Source organism: Pleurodeles waltl, chromosome 6 (genome assembly GCF_031143425.1).
Source record: "Pleurodeles waltl isolate 20211129_DDA chromosome 6, aPleWal1.hap1.20221129, whole genome shotgun sequence".
NCBI lineage: Eukaryota > Metazoa > Chordata > Amphibia > Caudata > Salamandridae > Pleurodeles > Pleurodeles waltl.
In genome coordinates, this window is record NC_090445.1 from 514933200 (window position 1) to 514952568 (window position 19369).

Consider the following 19369-nt stretch of genomic DNA (forward strand, 5'->3'; position numbering starts at 1 on the left):
GAGAGGATCTGGATGAACATGAAGCTTGCACCACTAGGCTCTCCGGCGTTGGTTGTCTGGAAAGAAACACCGGATCCCCAGGCGCCGACCTGTACCGCCGAGCCACTGCTCTGTTGACCGCAGCGGTGGACACAGGTTTCAGCCAGATATATCATACTAAAAAGTCCTGCCGGACCGAACAACTAGAGTAGCAGTCTCGGCGGACCTGAGTGTCTAGGCAGTCATGTCCTGTGAACATGTGCAGAGATACCCAGGTTGCTGCCTCACATATATCCAGGACAGGAACTCCGCGTGCTAACGCTGTGGTAGCAGCAGTTGCTCTGGTGGAGTGTGCGTGCAAGCCCTGAGGGGATTGCTTCTTTGTCAAAGTGTTGCACATTTAGATGCAAGGTAGTACCCATTGTGAGATGGTACGCTTCTGCACCACCTTCTCTTTCTTTGAACCCACATATCCAACAAAGCGTTTATTGCCCACCCGGAAATCTTTAGTACGATTGAGGCAGAACGACAAATCTCTTTTTGGATCCAGACTGTGGAGTCTCTCCTCTTCATAAGAAGGATGAGGGGTGCGTAAAAAGTAGGCAAAGTGATGGATTGGCCTACATGAAAAGGTGTAACAACGTTGGGTAGGAAGGAGGCCCTTGTACGAAGAACCACTTTGTCAGGGTGAACACACAAAAATGGGGGTTTAGAAGAAAGAGCTTGAAGTTCACTCACTCTGCGAGCAGAGGTGATAGCAACAAGAAAAGCAGTTTTGAGAGTAAGGAGCTGCGAAGGAAAACTGTGCAATGGTTCAAAAGGGGCACACATTAAGTAAGTGAGGACCAGGTTGAGGTCCCTCTGGGGCATAGTAAATGGGGTCGGAGGAAACAAATGGGCGAGTCCCTCAAGGAATCTACCAACAATAGGAGACTTGAAAAGGGAAGATTGGTCTGGCAATCTAAGAAAAGCTGAGATAGCCGATAAGTAACATCTGCCTTTAAGGGTGCCCAAAGCAGAGCCCTGCTGGGCTAAAGAAAGGATGAAAAAAAGAACCTCATACAGAGGAACAGAGAGGGGATCAACAGACTTGTTGGTACAAAATGCCACAAATTTATGCCAACAACAGGTGTTTACTTTATATTTTGGTGAAGGGATGCCTGGCTGCCAAGATAACATCACAGACTTTGGGCGGAAAGTCAAAAGCTGTCAAATGCCGCCGCTCAATCTCCATGCATGAAGGCGAAGACTGGACAGGTTTGGGAGAAGAACCCTCCCCTGTTGCTGCGACAGAAGATCCTCCAGAAGGGGAAGTCTGACTGGAGGATCCGTGGCCATGCTCAGTAGCTCTGGATACCATACTCTTCGCGCCCAGTCCAGAGCCACAAGGATTACTTGGGCCCGGTCATTCTTGATCTTCAGAACTCTAGACAAAAGTGGTATGGGGGGGGGGAGGCGTAAAGGAGGCTTGAGTTCCACTTGATACGAAAAGCATCACCAAGCGAGTGCCGCCCTGGAAACTCCAATGCATAAAAAAGCTGACATTGTGAGTTCTCTGCAGAGGTGAACAGATCTAACCAAGGCTCTCCCCACTGCTGAAAGAGGTCTTGTGCCACCTCCGGATGGAGACGCCATTTGTGATTGCCTATGCATCAACGGTTGAGTTTGTCTGCTCTGGCGGTCAGAGAGCCCACCAGATGTTAAACCCTCAGGGTAATGCCCTGATGTGCCAGCCAAGTTCTGAGGCACAGAGCCTCTTGACAAAGGGCTCAGGACCCCACTCTGCCCTGTTTATTGCAGTACGACATGGCAGTAGCGTTGTCGGTAAACACCAGCTCCACTTTCCCTTTGAGAGAGGAAAGGAATACTTTCAATGCAAGCCTGATCGTCCAGAGGTCCCAAAGACTGATGTGGAGTGCAGACAACTCTGATCTCCGCCTCTCCCATGTGGCTGCCCCATCCCAGGAGTGACGCATCTGTCACTACTGTAAGATCTGGTTGGGGAAGGAAGAGAGATCTGCCGTTGACGCAATCCTGATTCGAAAACCACCACTGCAGGTCTTTTGCAGTCCCCTCCGAGATTTGGACCATGTCGGAAAGATTCCCCTGATGCTGTGCCCACTGGAACTTCAGGTCTCAATGCAGAGCCCTCATATGCCACCTGGCATGTGTCACCAGCAGGATGCAGGAGGCCATGAGGCCCAGCTGCCTCAGAGTTATTCTCACCGAAACCCACAATAGAGGTTGAAACATCGGAATCATAGCCTCAATATCTTGCACTCGCTTTTCCAAAGGACAGGCCCAAAACTGTACTGTGTCCAGAACAGCTCCGATGAAAGGGAGCATCTGCGAGGAAGTGAGGTGTGAATTCGGCATGTTTATAGTGAACCCCAGCGTATGCAGAAAGTTCGCCACTGTCTGAAGGTGGGAGACAACTTTCTGGAGCATATCCGCCTTCATCACTTTTGTGGACAGCCAAGGGGCGCTGGTAAGGCCGAAAGGGAGCACAGAAAATGTAAAGTGCTTGCTACCATCCAGTCTCCTAGGTCCAAGGCAGACAGGACCTGAGCCAGGGTAAGCATTTTGAATTTCTCCTTCTTGAGGAAGTAACTGAGGTCCTGAAGGTCTAGGATAGGACGTAAGCCCTTGTCTTTTTTGAGCACCAGAAAATAGCAGGAATAACAACCACAACCTACTTCTAGCGCAGGGACCTTCTCTATGGCTCCCTTGGCCAAGAGAGCCGCAACTTCCTGCCGGAGAAGTGCTAAATGTTCTTCCGGAATATGGCTGAGTGATGGAGGCATGGCTGGGGGGCAGATTCAAAGGGGAGGGAGTAGCGCCTTCGAACGATCTGCAAAACCCACCTGTCCGTTGTGATGGGTTCCCAGTGTGGCAGGTGATAGCAAATCCTGCTGCCAACTAGACCGGAGTGAAGAGATGGACTGTGTTGGGTCCGGACCAAGTACCCAACAGGACATCGGTGAGGGCTTCATTGAATGGCAGAAAGGGCTCGGATGTGGAAGCCCCTGGTTGAAGCACCTTCATCAGGAGATCTGACCTGACCAGTAGGCAGCTCAACGCCAAGGACCTCTGCCGCCCTGACCACCATAGCATAAGTCACTTCCTCTGCCATAGCCATGGTAGGAGGAGACAGCATGCCAGCGTCTGGAGAAGTGTCCAGGCCACTGGCCTCGCCCAACTCCTGTGCACAGTCCAAATTAGGGTCATCCTGTTATCATAAGGGTCCAGGGACCCCTCCAATCCTTCCCCGAATTCGTACCCATAAGAAAAAGGGTCAGAATCTAACCTGGGGTGAATAGGCCCCATCGAAGAGAGTCAGAGTCGGCCAACGCCGATGGTGGGCACCACCAACGTCGGGAGCGTCGACAATCGAACCAGCACAGGGTAAGGTCTTAATGGTACGACTGGCGTCAGTGCGGATCAGAGAGCGGATCCGGAGGGGACCTCGGTGGCCAGAGCAGAAGTCACCAGCGCGGATCCTGAAGGCCCCCCGACCGAACCCCTTGGGCCCAAAGGTGACGTATCTGGGTCGGCCTGCCCAAAAATGAGGCCCATGGCCTCATAAACCTCTTTCAATTGGGAAGGGGCCGCTCCGGCTCCCAGAAACTCTGGGAAGTGCGGAGCGGACCCAGAAGCAGGCTCCGAAGACTGAGGCCTTGGGCGTCAATGCTCCACACGCGTCGCATCAGCCGAGCGACAGGGTGAGGTCGAAGGGTGACGGGACATCTTCAACTTCTTCCTCTTACCTTGTACCGAAGACTTCGAGGAAAAAGAATGGTGGTGGCTCTGTGAGCGGTCTCGAGGCCATCTCCTCGAGCGAGACCGGGACCTACGCGGAGTCAAGCGCTGGGCTGCCATAAGCTTGAGGGACCACTCCCTCAAGGTCTTCGGTGCATGGCCTGACATTTGGAGCACGGCTTTGGGTCTTGGTTGCACTCCAGGCACCACAAACAGACCCGATGCGGATCGGTCACCAATATCATGCGGGGACAGTCCTCGCACGGTTTGAAACCGGTCATCGAGGACATCCTCGATGCACCAAAAAAACTTGATAAAAGGGTCGAAATCGGTCAAAAAGAGACTAGAGTAGCTCTCTCCGGATCAGCGCATGGCGTGGAAAAAAGGAACCGATGTCACTGCTCTGAGGCAGCATCTATGTACTACTCCTGACGTCATCACGGCAACTACCACGCCCGCGGAGTCGACTGATACTACCTACCGACGCGCAAGGGTATTGCTCGAAGAAAAAAATCTCCAGATCCAGTCTGACGCCTGGGGGAACATTCTAAGGTAAGGAATCTGTAGCTATAAGTCTCTATCAGATCTATATGTATAAAGCAATTGTACTGCTGGACACAGTATACGATTAGAGCTCTAAAGGACAATTTAGCTTGCCATCTCTACACAACTCAAAAAAGATACAGGTGTACATCGATGGACAATACAGAGTACTGCACACTTGGATACACTATAGAGTTAGAGCTCTGTACAACAAGTTACACCTCACTATCTGTCTAAGTTGAAGGAAAGTTATACAGCTCAGGATGCAGTTATATGGAGCTTCTCAATACACAGCACTGTACCCTTGGTACACACTATCAAGGCAGGGCACTGCGGGTCAAGTAGATCTGCCCAAAGCCTGGGAGGACTCGGTCATCCAAAATAAATCTACAGTAGACTTGGGTACACTAGAAAGGCAGGCCTCTGTAGGACAAGGTAAAGCTCACAATCTGTTAAAGGCTCTGCTGCCCGAAAGAAATATACACCACTGTACACTTAGTACACAACAGCACTACAGGTATGCAGGATAAACTGCAGATCACCATTTGTCCAGGTCTTGGGAAGGATCAACTGCAGAGGATACGTTTATACAGCACTGAACATGTACTTAGCACTGTACCCTTGTATACACAATAAAGCTAGAACTCTTTGTGACATGTTACAGCTCACCATCTATTCCAGGCTCGAGAAGGCTCTGCTGTTGCGACTCTGCCGTCCCATCTCTAGGGGGCGCTGTAAACGGACTGTCTGTAGCCTGGGAATCACCATTAACACTCACCCAGGGTCGCTTTCTTCCTCCTGTTTGCTCCCCATTTCGATATGGCATGCTATGGAAGAACTAAATTTTCTCCCATGGACTTCAGGTCCCATAATGCACTGCCTGGTAGTCAGTAAGACCTCTAAAGTGATGTCCATTGCTTCCTATGGGAAAAGTCTGGTTGCTCCTTTGTACTGGATTCTCTCCTCCAGGACTTGTGAGAAACTGAAACTGGACACACCTGTGACCTCTCTTGTGGAGCCCAGCCATGTGACTCCACCCTGGGTTTGCTGCTGCCTGGAACTGCTCATAAGCTGCCATTCCCTGAAGCTCCTTGAAGTATGCTCCTCATAATTCAAGACATCAAAAGTTGAAGCTTTACTTAAATTTCAATTTATTGATAAATCCTCAGTGAAAAACTCCATCCACAGTAGGCCCAGTCTTCATCCAGCCTTCACCTCTCCAACTGTCATCTCATGGAACACTCAGTCCAGAAGAGACAAAGATGATCACAGTTGGAGGGAAAGACGGACTATACCAAACATTACTATGCAAACCATAAAATACAAATAATAAAATTTATACAATAACAAAAGGAAATATAATAAATATTACTAAAACATACTCATGACATACTACACTCCTCATCATGCACTGGAGTTCGATTCCTTTGTGTACCAGACCCCTTGTTGGATTGTGTTCCAGTCCTGTTCCTGTTCTGCTTCAGCCTGAACCTGCTCTCTGTTTTCCAGTCCTGTTCCTGCCTTGTTTCAGCCTGAACCTGCTCTCTGTTTCCCAGTCCTGTTCCTTCTTGTTCCGGCTCTCTGTGTTCTAGTTCTGTTCTTGCTTGTTCCAGCCAGAGCCTGCCCTCTGTTTCCCAGTCTTGTTCTGCTTGTTCAGCCAGTGCCTGCTCCCTGTTTTTCCAGTCCTGTTCCTGCTTTGCTTCATCCTGAGCCTGTTGACTGTTCCTGCCTCTGCCTCCTAGTTTGTTGTGTCTGTTTCCTCTTGGGTTACCGTGTCTGGTAAGTGTACTATCAGTCCTCACCTGTGTATAAGTTTTTTCCTTTGTACTGGGGTTGGCTCCTGGCTTCCAGGAGGCGATTTCAGCCCCATCCTTTGTCTAGTGTTGTATGTTTTAGTGCCTAACAGTGACAGTATGCTATTGCTGTTTTCCAGTAATTGCCACTGTGTTCTCAGATAGACCCACATGGGCTTTTCTCGTGTATGTAAGTACAATCCTTGTTTGTGCCCTAAGGGTCCAGAGACAGAATCACTTCTGCTGCCTCCTTTCTATGGGGTTTGCGGGGGGCTATCTGTAAGAGTAATCTGCACAGAGGCATTGACATTCCCTGTTGCTGTGGGAAGTTCTGAGCCCTACCCTGTGTACAACCTTAGTGGTAACCCCAGTGTGTTTGTCCATTACTGATCCGTTCCATGTTTGTTCACACTAAGGTTGCTGTGCCTTCACTTTCCTGTTTTTTGTACCTTACCACAGCTGTCCTTTCCCAGTGTATGTCTTTGGCTGCTCTTCTGCTTCGGTACACTACCACCTTGGGAGATATTCTGTGACCTCAAGGGGTGTCCTGACTAGACCCGCCCAAAACCGTGACATCTGCTGCCCAGAATTAACTTACTGCACTGTACACTGGCACAACACTTTAACACTAAATAAATGCTACAATACCTGCAAAACCAGTGTGATTCAATAAGTCCTAAAAGTGAGCGAAATGCTCCTCATCCCAAGGGCAGACATGAGCTGCAGTGTCCCTCAAACTCAAATCAACACAATTTGCTACCTAGAGCCGAAATCCAGAGAGGATAAATTCGTAATTATCTCAACATACTAGATTGCGGAAATCAGGAATTGGCCTGTTATGGGGTAATATTATGCGAGTTAAAGAAGGAGCAAAAGACCATGTAATTGGTCTTAGACAATTAACTTTTAAGCTGTAACTAACTAGGCGGAACAACTTCAGCAAAATTCCTAATGTAAACCCTTGGACTTTCAAATACATCACAAAATACAACCATTCTTGGTCAGAAAATTATTTTCGGATATTGGTAGGGTGAGGCATATCTGCCTAGAAGCCTAAACCTGTGAGGATGTTTTTATTCACTAGGACGTACTCAAGCAATCATCATGTACTATCTGTGGGATTCCTGCAACCCACATGCTTTCAAACCACAGCGCATATAGTTATATATGCAAGGCGTTCATTATATGAGCAAATATTATCCGAAGGTTTAACTTCTGTTCCTTGAAGGATAGACAGTAAGGTCTACCTCTACAAAAAGTATAATCAGGAAATGAGCCTAAGCTTTGGCTATAGGTATGTGAGGCTGCACTAATCTGGGAATATTTCACTGGTCAAGGGAATGGTGTCTAGAAACGGGAGACTGGGCAGGTAGGTAAGTAGGAAATCAAATTGGAACCAACAGAACACGCCTACGGCCCAGGCAGCAAAGTGTATTTATAGCCACCAAAACAAATCAAAGATAATGTAAACGAACGTGGGCCTCACACGCCCTCAACTTTAATAACTGAATAAAGAACAGCATGTTGAAGCATAACAAGTTTAGAATCATGCCAACACTTTCAGTAACTTTTTGCAATATGAATATAAAATGAACATTTTCACTTACATGGTAATAGCTCTTTGTCAGCTGTCTCGGTACAGCTGGGGTAGGGATAAAAGAGATGTCCTTTTTCCAATGGATATGGAATTATCCTAAATGCTGAGAAGGAAAAAACATACATTAAAATCTCAGCTTCATTTTATATTTATTAACAACATTCCTGTCTAATTGAAGGCAGATTTAGGTTTAAAACGGGACTGGAATGCAAAAGGGTACTGGATGACACATTAGGAACCTTGCCATGAACATACTCTGTGGGACCCATGTCCCTCATGGCTCTCTGACTCAACTGTCAGACTAAGGCAGCACAGTCTTTAACACTAGATTTCACCCACATGAACAGGCAACTGTAGTTTATTTCTCTCGCGAGTCGCCTATGTATGTTTGTACCTCGTGATAATTTGTGTTCGTAATCTATTTAAAAGTATTGATGCCACAGGATATTTAACGGCACTGAAAAAGCAAACAGAAAACATCTACATTTATCTTTAAAATATAGAATTATGGAAGGGTAACAGTGAACTAGGGAGGTGTTTTTCACTGCGGGGTTCTGAGTGACATCAGACCAAAGCGAAGCTCCACTTGTCTAAGATGTTACTTAGAACCAACCCCTCCTGCAGTTGGGCTTTCTTCTTTCAGTCAAAGCCGACAAGTAGAGCTGTGCTCACAGGTTCTCAGACAGCCATGTCACTTGGCCTGGAAGGCCTTTATGACGTCACAACAGTTTATAACCAGTTTTATCAACTGTTGTGATGTCATACCAAGGAGTTATGACTTTCAGAAACTGAAATAAAGGATTGAGACTCTCTCTATGAGAACCATACATAACAAGTGTATAATGTGTGCACAGACAGCGTGGAATACACCAGTTACAGTTTTTGGACTGGATGGCAGTAAAAGAGTAAGCAGCAGAAATGCAGAGGAGTTATTGGTTTAGAGATGATCAAAGCATGGAGTAAAAGTGGAAAGAGAAGCAGAGTAATAAAGTACGTCAAATTAGGGTGAAAGGGAATAGGCATTGGCAAAGCTAACAGATCTCACCATTCAAGGTTTGGTTTTTGCATCAGCAAAAAAAAAAAAAAAAAAAAGAAAAAAGGTCTTTTGCCAAGCCAGAAAAACATTAGCGAAAAAAAAAAAAAAATCAAATGGCCACAGCAACATGACATACAAGCGCATATGCATCACCACGCAGGCAAACATATGGGTCATGACACTGCAGACATTTACAGATCTCAGTTACAGACAGCTTTGGCCCTCAGAAGGTAGACATATTCTTTCCAAAATATCAGTGGTTCTCAACCTGTGGTCTGGGGATCCCTGGGGGTTTACGAAGCCTCCTGGGTGGGTCTGCCACTGCTTAGAAAATTAATATTAACAGATTAATACATTGTATATCAAGTGGCTAAATGTACAGTAGAAAAATTTAAAACGTACTGTAAATGTCAAGGAATCTGAAATTGGAGGCTAGAAATTAAATTAGTATCCTCAGATTAATTAGTGGGAGCAGTGCAGGTGCATCAAACAGAATATAGTATGGATGATGTGTGGCTTCAATTAAAATTAGAAATGCCCCAACCTTTCTATTGAAATTATTTTTCTTATTTATATTTGTTTGCAAATTAAATAAAATGTGTTATCATTTGTGTATTTGTTTGATGAATGCTTGTTTCTGTAGTTCTTTTTGTATCACTGCAATATATAACATACTTAGGGTGCACTTTAGGAAATGTTAGCCCTTTGGATGTTTGACCTAAATGGCTTTGGGGTCCCTCTTAGATGTCTATTCTTGATTTGATTGCTTTCCTCCTTATTGATGTTCCCATGAGAATGTTCGTCTCAGGTTTCCAATTAGGATGAGCTGTATTGTTCCACAGCATACTTTTCTTTTCGGGCACTCAAGTGCAATGTTTTCTTGCTCTGTCCCCTTGCTCGTTTTATACACACTCTTTTCTTAGACAACAACCTCGTTCCCCTGCTCTCCACTGTTCCCGCCTCCTTTGCACCCTACTGGCCATGGTGCTATATTTATTTTTATGTCAGTGGGTTTTTATTTTTTATTAACAGGATTTATTTATGCATTGTTTTTAACAAGAGTGTTAGACCCGACAGCTTTAGGGAGGTCATCTCCCAACTTTTTGCATGCCTGCCTGCCTCCCCCACTTAAACATGGTAACATTGGTTCATTCCCAAGTGGCCTATTAGATTTACTTGTAAGTCCCTTGTAAAGTGCATTATTGGTGCCCAGAGTCTAAATTAAATGCTGCTAGGGGGTTTGCCACATTGGTTGTGCCACCCACATAAGTAGACCCTTAACCATGTCTCAGGCCTGCCATTGCAAAGCCTGTGTGTGCAGTTTCACTGCCCCTTTGAATTGGCAGTTAAACGTACTTGCTAAGCCTTAAGCTCCCCTTTTTCTACATATAAGACACACCTAAGGAAGGCCCTAGGTATCCCATTTGGCAGGGTGCTATGTGGGTAAAAGGCAGGACATGTGCATGTGGGTTTATATGTCTTAGTAGTGGAAAACTCCTGAATTTGTTCTCCACTACTGTGAGGCCTGTTCCTTTTACAGGATAACAGGAATACCCTCATATACTGTTTGTAGATTCTGATCAGAAAGGGGTGACAAGGTCATATTTAGTATGGCTAGAATGGTAATAGAAAATCCTGCTTATTGGAGTGGTTGGATTTTATATTACTATTTTAGAAATGCCACTTTTCAAAAGTGAGCATTTCTCTGCAATTACAGCCTGTCTCCAATCACCATCTGGGCTGGTTGACAGCTTCATTGTGCATTTCACCCAGACAACCACAAACACAGGAGACTCAGTCACACCTGCACCCATCTGCATACTGAATGGGTCTTCCTGGGGTGGAAGGGTGGAGGGCCTGACACTTACATTTCAAAGGCTAGTGGCCTGTCGTCACACAATGGGCTGCCAAACCCCCTATACGGGGACCCTGGCAGACAGACCTGTACTGAAAGGGGAACGTGTGCACTTCAAAACCACTCTTTGAAGTCTCCCCCACTTCAAAAGCATTTTGGGGTATATAAACTGGGTCTCTGACCACACCAACTCAGACACTTCTGGATTTGAACCTGCAACCTGTCAAGAGGAACTTCCTGGCTGCCAAAAGGACTCATCTGGACTGCTTTGCTGAGAAGGACTGCTGCCCTGCTGTTGCCCTGATGCCTTGCTGACCTCTGACTTTGCTAAGAAGTGCTCTCCAAGGACTTGGATTGAGCTTGCCTCCTGTTTTCTGAAGTCTCAGGGCCAAGAAGACTTCATCAAATCGACGCACAGCTTACCGGAAACAATGCACAGCCTGTCCTGCAACCGAGAAATCGATGGACAGCCGAAATGGAACGACGCAGCCCAACTTCCCAAGTGGACATTCGACGCCACGCCTGCCTTGCGTCAGAAAATTAGACGCACAGCCAAACCGGAACGACGCAGACGATTACCTGAGTGTAAAACCAATGCAGCGCCTACTGTGTGACCGAAAATGCCACACATTGCCCTCCCGGATCAATGCAACACCTTTGACTTCTTCTAGCGTGCCCAGAATTTCCCTGCATCGTCCCTGGGTGTCAAGAGATCCCCGCATTACGTTATTTTTCCACGCATCTCCTCCTCTGCAGTCTCCGTGCATGTTATTTTTGACCCAAACCAGGTACTTTGTGTAATCAAGAGGCAACTGTGGATTTCTAAGATTTAAGACTCTTTTTAAACCTGCAAAAGTGATATTTCAACTTGTGCTTATTGAATCTTTATCGTTTTGACCTTATCTTATTCAGATAAATATCATCTATTTTTCTAAACCTGTGGGGTGCATTTTTATGGTGTTTTCACTGTGTCATTGTATGATTTATTGCACAAATACTTTACACATTGCTTTCTAAGTTAAGCCTGACTGCTCTGTGCCAAGCTACTAGAGGGTGGGCACAGGATAATTTGTTTTTTGTGTGTGACTTATGCTGACTAGGACTACAAGAAAGTCCACTAAAGGTAAGCATGGATTGACCCTGAGACTGCAATCAATAGTAGTATGTTACAAAAACGGGCTTTCGAAAACAGGCAGCTAAAAGCTAGGTGAGAACTTAAAAAGTAAGAGGGCATCCAGTTGATAACAGCACTGAAACGTTGACTGCGAGTTTTCACTGACTAGTATCAGACAAATTGCTGCAAACCAAATGCACTATTTCGAATCTGGGTAGAGATGTCTATTGGTCCAAGGTCTAGAAGCTGGACTTCTCTCAAACGTATACAGCACATAAGGAATCTACACTGTCATCCCCGCAATCCAAGCAGCCTGCACAATTACTTCCAAACATTGTACACACAGGGAGTCGTTCCTTTGGCCACCAAAGGGTTTACATATATTTCAGAATGATGGGTTTCTGTTTTGAAAGAAAAAGAAGGTATGGCACTTCCTCAGATACAGCAGAGCCAGGGCGGCAATATGAATTCATGAGTGGGGAAAGAAGCTTTGTTAGGGTTTCCTGGTGTAAAGTGAATAAACATCAAGACAATCAATCAGTAGGAAGCCTCCCAAGGGGATTACCAGGTGTATGAACTAGAAGAAAGATCTCATCTAAGGGCTGCTTCTTTAATTCAGATCTTAATCTGGCCATCGAAAGACAGTCTTGGAAATGTTAGGAGGGCTTAGAAAGGATTTCAGAAATCTGAAAACGCTAGAAGACGGGGGCCTCACTCGCAAGTTTTTTGCAATTACAAATTATGACTCATTACTTGGGACCACAAAATACATTTTCAAAAGGCACAATAGTGATTCTAACTCGTGAACAGTTGTGGAGTTAAGGGGGCGAGGTGCAAAGTGAAGTCGTGACCTAAATTGCAGACGTAAATTACTGAAAACAGAATATAGTATGTGACAGATTTAAAAAAAATCAGGTTATCATTATGGGACAACATGTCCTTTAAAAATCATATCTGATGACCTCGGACGGGAGTGCATGCTCCACCTCGTGTTCCCAAAAATGAAACTCTCTTTGAAGCAGACTTTTTTCATGGACATGGGTGGCTTTTTAAAAAGTGATGTTTCCAGTTTGAGAAAAAAAATACAGGGATGGTCAGTTGTCCCTTGCAGACCACCATCCCTGCTTTCCAGCAATGCACACGTGCGTGGTGTCGCAACATGCAATCTGCCTGATTTATATGCATTAGGTAGATTGTTTAGTGACCCTCTGCAAATTGGCCATTTTGGATCTATTAATATTTATGTCCTATAGCAAATTACGTCCCCATTCACAAACCAGTCGGTGTGCAATTTGCTCATCAGTGGTTTGCTAACCTAAGACTAAGTAAAAAGTGAAAAACAAGGCCTGGCGCCAGGGCTAACGGTTTTTGGGAAATGCTATCCGCATTGACTGCCAAAACAACATGCAACAGAAATCTTTAATGGCTGTGTGTAGCATTAAGATCAGTGGCAATGAGGTGAATGCCCTACTGCCATTTAGTCTAATGTGGTCAAGATCGGAGCTATTCAGATGCTTCGGAAATCAAAGGTGTTTGCATTTCACTGTCAGGACAATTGGAAGAAACAGTCAAAAGAATTAAATGCATTTATTTGTGCAGCTTTTCGCTGTGCTGTACTTTTTCTGTATTTAGTAATACGTAGATGTCACTCTGGTGAAAAGGGTTTCCGGAGGACAATGTAGGGAAGAGGAGGGAAAACAAAGGAAAAGAAGTGCCCTCAAGGCAGAACAATGCATACACACAATGTAATCCGGAATGTCTACATTCTACCTAAAACTGAACCCTACAAAAACAAAATTGATCTAATTAACAGGCATACTCCATTCACACATCAAGGATTGGCTGAATACAACATCAAGCGAATGATTTATTCATCGAAGGACATGAGAGAAAAAATTACGCAAACAGAAATGACAGATAAAGGACTTAAACCAAGGTTAGTTTAAAGCCAAATAAAAAATAAATAAATGGAGAAATGGAGGCTCGAGCCATTAAGGGGCAGTTTGTATTTGAATTACATTTTAGACTACGAGATCCATAGAGTATTCCTTAAGTCAGCACTAGTCCAAGACTACCAAGAGCGCTCAACATGCAAAAGAATCTCGCATGTGGCATTTTCGTCAGGTGGAAAATTCAACATGCGTAAAAGTTACGCTAGTGTTCATTGTACAATAATGTATTTTACTCTCCGCTGTGGAAACCAATTTTCCGAACCATCATTTTGTAAAAGCAGAAAATCTACTGGGCTAGCACAATTTCCACATAGCCTAATGCACTTGTGAGTGGGAAAATTCAGTTAATTCCGACTCTGCACTCCGGACGGGGAAGTTACCCTTGCAAATGGATCTTTTGCAAGCATACTTTGAATTTAGGAGCACCGAATGCTCTAGGAATCTGATATGTAATGATTAGAAGATATATACATTATTAAAGTTTATTGGAAGAGTCAAAAGATTAAAGTAAAGTCCAAGGTAATATGGCAATATTCTCCGACAACGGAAGGAACAGTGACTGAATAAAGTTGTGGGATTTTTAGCAGAACCTATTTCTCAGGTGAAGTTACTTATCAGTGAACTCATTCCGATATACCAAGAAGCTAAGGTTAAATCTTCCATGGAGAGCTAAACTCAATGTAATAAAACGAGGTCTCACGCTTTGGATATGCTTAGGAGTTCACAAATAAAAACTTGAAAACCGAAGCTTCAGGTGGGAGAGGATGACTGTCTGATTTTCATTTAATAAAATTTGTGATTACTCCTGCAGTGTCCTGCACTAATCTGAAAGGGTGGCTCTTGGTAGGATGTCAGTATGCCAGATATGACTGTATCCCTTTTCTGAGTTGATTTTCTGAAAAAAGTTCTGACGCTTCCACAGGCTCAGTGAGTGAAGTAAGCAGGCAGCTTATGCAGAGGGCTTCAAGAGCTTGTATAGGGTTTTCAGTTGCTTATGCTGGGAAAGAATTGCAGATCTGAAATATCATACTTTGTGGTTTAGCTGGTCCTGGAGATTCCTTTTTAGGGTTGAGTGCAAAGCGCTCTGTCCCTGATGTAATCTCTCTGTGGGCTTTTAACCACGCCGATGTCAAGCCCATCACCAGTTTGGTTGGTTCGTCAGCTTGTCTTTTAAAATTAGCTTGATTTAATTAGTGAAAGGCATGCATACGTCATGCCTTTTCCGGTGTTTAGCCCACCTCGAGCGTACCGGCCAACTAATGAACACATAAAAGGCTCCATGTTTTCCACATGGTTTCTGCGCTATTTTTTCTCTTAGTTTCGTATGCAGCGCGGTCTCACTGGGCATTAGTAGAGCACTTTGCATGACATCGACCATGTTACATGGATATTTGCACTTTTGGCAGTTGCATGGTTATTTGCACTTTTGATGGTTACATGGATAATTGCACTTTTGCCGATATGTTTCACTGCGAGCAAACTTCTGTTTCCTTTTGTGTGTTTGCTTTGAGCTCATGGGGGCCGTCAGCTCGCTTATGTGAAACTGTTTTACTATTCATTTTCAGTTTATGTGGCAAGAAAAGTCTGGTTAGGAGTTTCCAACCCTAATAGCTTTAACTCAAGTAAACGCGAGACCCACTGCATTGCAAATGCTTGTTAATTGTGCTCCTGCAAAAAGCTTTCTCCTAAATTAAAAAAGCTGCTTGGATGTGTTTGGGAAGGCACATTTCTGGGAGATCTTCAGGTCAAGGTCTAACATTTTCGGTTCACTTTCGACTCTTATAAAGGTGCAAAGGTCATTCACAGCTTCCCAAACGTTAGGACTGATGTGATTTTCTTGTAGACTTTAGGCACCCCAATTGCTGAACCACTACGCTGCCAAGAAGTACTAGATACTTGCGGGTTCCTTATATTTGGGTCCCAAATAGCAGGGTGAAAGGCACTAAGGAAAAACAAGGACTTCAATTGTCCTGGGAGTTAATTCAGTAAGTCCCCCTTCTGTTGATAAAGCTAGGATCCTTTTGAAAGCATACTTAATCGAATCTCTACCAATCTCTAAGGTAACCCACATCCTTGCTTACAGTAAAGTGATGTAAAAACAAGTCTCTAAGATGTCAGACTACAGAAATTTTACAAGCCACTTTCTCTTATTCCCAGGTTCGTAGGTCCCTCTCGATGAGCAACATCTCTGTTTCCCTTCAATATTCATGCCACGGTGTAGGAAAGTGCCTATTTTTGACAAGGTTACCCCACCTTTTGCCTGGTATCTAATGACATTTTGACTGAAAATGCACTGGGTTCCTGCTAACCAGCGCTAGATCTCTTTCCCAAAACTGCAGTTTCCCCAACTGGCTAAACCTTCTGTACGTCACTAGTAAATGGAACCCCTACCACCTAGGGCCTGGGGTACAAAAGAGGATCCCTAAGGGCCTCAGCACAAATTTTGCCACCCTAAAGGACCCCTCACCAAGCACATGACATGGTGCCCTTGCAGGCTGCGTGTCTTGGCGGAGACAAAAATGAAAACAAAACAGGGCACACAGCCTATGTGCTATGTCCCCTAAACCTGCATGCAATATATGTAAATCGCCCCTCTAGCAGGCCTTACAGCCCTTAGGCAGGGTGCATTATATTACATGTGAGGGAACATCTGCACAAGCAGATATGCCCCTGCTATGTCTGTCGATTCTCAGAAATAGTAAGTGACCAGGGAAATCATTTTAAATGCATGTGGTGAGCACCGGTCAATGTGAGTTCCCCAGATACATAATGGCTTCACTGAAGATAGGAATGTTTGGTATCAAACATCTCGTATTGGTGAACCCACACTGATACCATTGTTGGATTTACCAATACATGCACCCAGAGGCCACCTTAAAGGTGCCCCCTGAAACCATACCATCCTCTGGTATGCCCGCTGACCAGTTTATGCCAGCCTGCCACCCGAGACACTGCCCTGGACCCCTAAGGTGAGAGCTTTCTGCTATCAGGAGGCCCAGAACAAAAGCTTGCCCGGGAAGAGAGTGTAATACCCCCTCCCACAGGATGACTTGCTGATTAGCCTTCCCACTGCAGCAAGCCTCAAAAGGCTGCCGCCTTTGAAATGCAAATCTGGCTCCCCTCACAGGAGAGGAAGCCACCCCCCGTCCCGAGCCCATTTGGCACCTGGATAGGCAGGACATTTAGCTAGTCAGGTATGCAAGCCACCCCTAAGTTGGGCTACTGCGAGGTCGACAATGTTTCCAAAGGTAGCCATCTCTGAGTTGGCATACCTAGAAATTCTGGGTCAGGGTTATGCCCACTTCCCACAGGAAGTGGCCATATGGTGAGGAGGGGGGAGGTGAACTCAAGGGTCAATAGCCCATTGGCTACTACCATACCCACTCCTAATGCCCCTAAATTCAGTATTTAGGGGAGCCCTTGGCACCAAATAAGCAGATCCTGATGACCTAAGATGACAAAGGACACAGAAGAGCCATAAAAGCAGAAGAGGAGAAGAGAAAAAAAGTAGCTGACCTGGAACCAACCCCGCCTGCCTGTCTGTCTGTACCCCTCGTCAAAATCTGCACCTAAGTCGACTTGTTCTGCAGCTGCGACTCCAGAAAACCGGGGAGGACTGCCTGCCTTCAATAAAGACTCAAGACCTCCCATGAACAGCGGACCTGTTCCCCAGTAAAACCCAAAAGAAGGGACTCTGAAGCCTCTGGAACCACCAAAACCTGACACCTGAATTCACCACTGCACCTGCCATCTCCAACCCAAGTTGAAGTGGACCACCAGTACCAACAAGGTTCCCCAGCCCACCAGAGTGCAAGTCCATTGTGGTTTCACCCCTCCTGGACTCCCAGACGACGCCTGCAGCCTCAGCACGCAGCCCCCCATTAAATGCAACCGCTTCGGTCAGAAGAATCCGACACTTAAGAAACCTCTGCATCCGTCACCCCTGAGCTGTGGAGCAGAGAACCAACTGTGCCAACCTGTGCCCCAGAAACGTGAGGCCTAAGCCCGCTGCTGGTTCAGCCCAACCAGCCTCCAGGCCAGAGCCTGCAGCCTCCTTCCGCAGTGACCGACACCTGTAGGAAAGCATTGGGCACCTGACACTGTTTTGCACTCTGCACCCCGCCACCCCAGTGCCGCCAGGGGTGTACTGTGGGTGCTGCCCTGGACCATGCCCACCATTCACCTTAACTCCTGGAGATTGGGCCTGTGAGTCACTGTATTCTAACTGTTTGCAATTTGCAGAACTTTCTTTTCTTCCAATAGGATAACGTTGCAGAACTCAGAAATTGCACTGTGTCCACTTTTTTAAAGTGAAAAGAATTCCTATTTAAAAACGCAGCTACCTGTCCGATTCTTCTCTGATGCCTAAACATATATAAATATACTTGCTATTTTTATAAATTGGTGTGGATCTCCTTTTTGAGGAGTGCGTCTCGTTTATTGACTATAGTGTCAATTTGTAGATGTCTCACACTCCTCTGTGTTAAGCTAAAGGCTGCTCAACCACTAAATAGAGCACTTTAGGATTGCATAACAAGCCCTATCCACTCACTGGTCCCATGCGCCTTGACATTTTCTGTTTCATCTGGCCCATCTGGCAGTGCTAGATTACCCAAAATTCCAGTTCACTACTGTCTGCATACAGTAACTGTATTTCACTCCAGACACCAGCTTGACATTTTATGGCTCAAGTCCTTAGATGGATCAGTAAAGAAACCTCAATCCCTATAAGCCTATTGAGAAAATTTAAAACCGGCTCTACATTTTGGAGCTTAACACCAAAATCTATATTCTTCCAAAAATGAAGTATCTAACTGCTACCTCTCAAATGTTACAACTTAACAACATCTGTCAAAACAAGAGAGGCTGCTTTGAGGAAACCACAGTGTTAAGCTATGAGAGAGATAGGCCTTGAAGTAGTGAAAAACAAATTCAATAGTTTTTCACTACCTGGACATTTTAAACTTAAAAGTACATGTCCAACTTTTTTAAATACGCTGCACCCTGTCCTTGGGGCTAACCAGCAACAAGGAGATTTTTCGTGTTTCTATACAAATGCACTGGTGACCCCTCTAGTCCACAATCCCTTTACATCCAAAGGACAGAAGGAGAGCACCAACCCTCTTGACTCTCCAACCACAAACGGTTTGAGTCCTATATGCAGTCTTTCGAACAATCAGAAATCACTCCTAAGGGACACCAGCAGCTCATGCTGAGAATTGCGCCATGGAGAGTATAAGGTCGATGTTTCGGTCTCCCAATTCTCAAACTGCCCATGAGACCATCCTCAGGACAATGTGTCAAAGTGGAATAAATCACAATAATTGTTGCTTTCAACATCAACTTCCTAGAACAGCACTGCTTAATCCCTTTCATCCGGCACATTCAACGCTAGTGAATTACTCCAGTATAAAGAAAGGACAATGTAATTTCACCACAGATATGTAAACTCCCACCGGCCTCAAATCAATCAGCAGGTCTGCTAGTAACATTTAATTTATCAGGAAGTCAGGCCTAACATATTTTAACATCTTGCTAGAGCAATATATCAAGGTTTTCCCAGCAGGAATGCAGAGTGGGTCAGACAGCACCAAAATCTTGACTGTCTGGGGTAGTAGATCTAGCCACTTCACATCAAAGGTGAAGAGTTGGGAAACAATTAGGGGTGAGCGCAATGCAAAAAGTTCCTCTGTCATGTAAGGAGTGCAATAATCCCCACACACTGAAGCAGAAAGTAGGGG

The 19369-nt window shown here is 45.3% G+C and overlaps 1 protein-coding gene across 1 annotated transcript in view; it reads right to left on the minus strand.

Annotated features, from left to right (window-relative positions):
• The window catches only part of ST7L (suppression of tumorigenicity 7 like), a 782219-nt gene that overhangs the window by 243772 nt on the left and 519078 nt on the right, over positions 1–19369 (minus strand). Inside the window, exon 13 of the mRNA XM_069238668.1 lies at positions 7682–7774. Within this exon, the coding sequence (XP_069094769.1) occupies positions 7682–7774 (93 nt within the window). The remainder of the gene's footprint in view (positions 1–7681; positions 7775–19369) is intronic.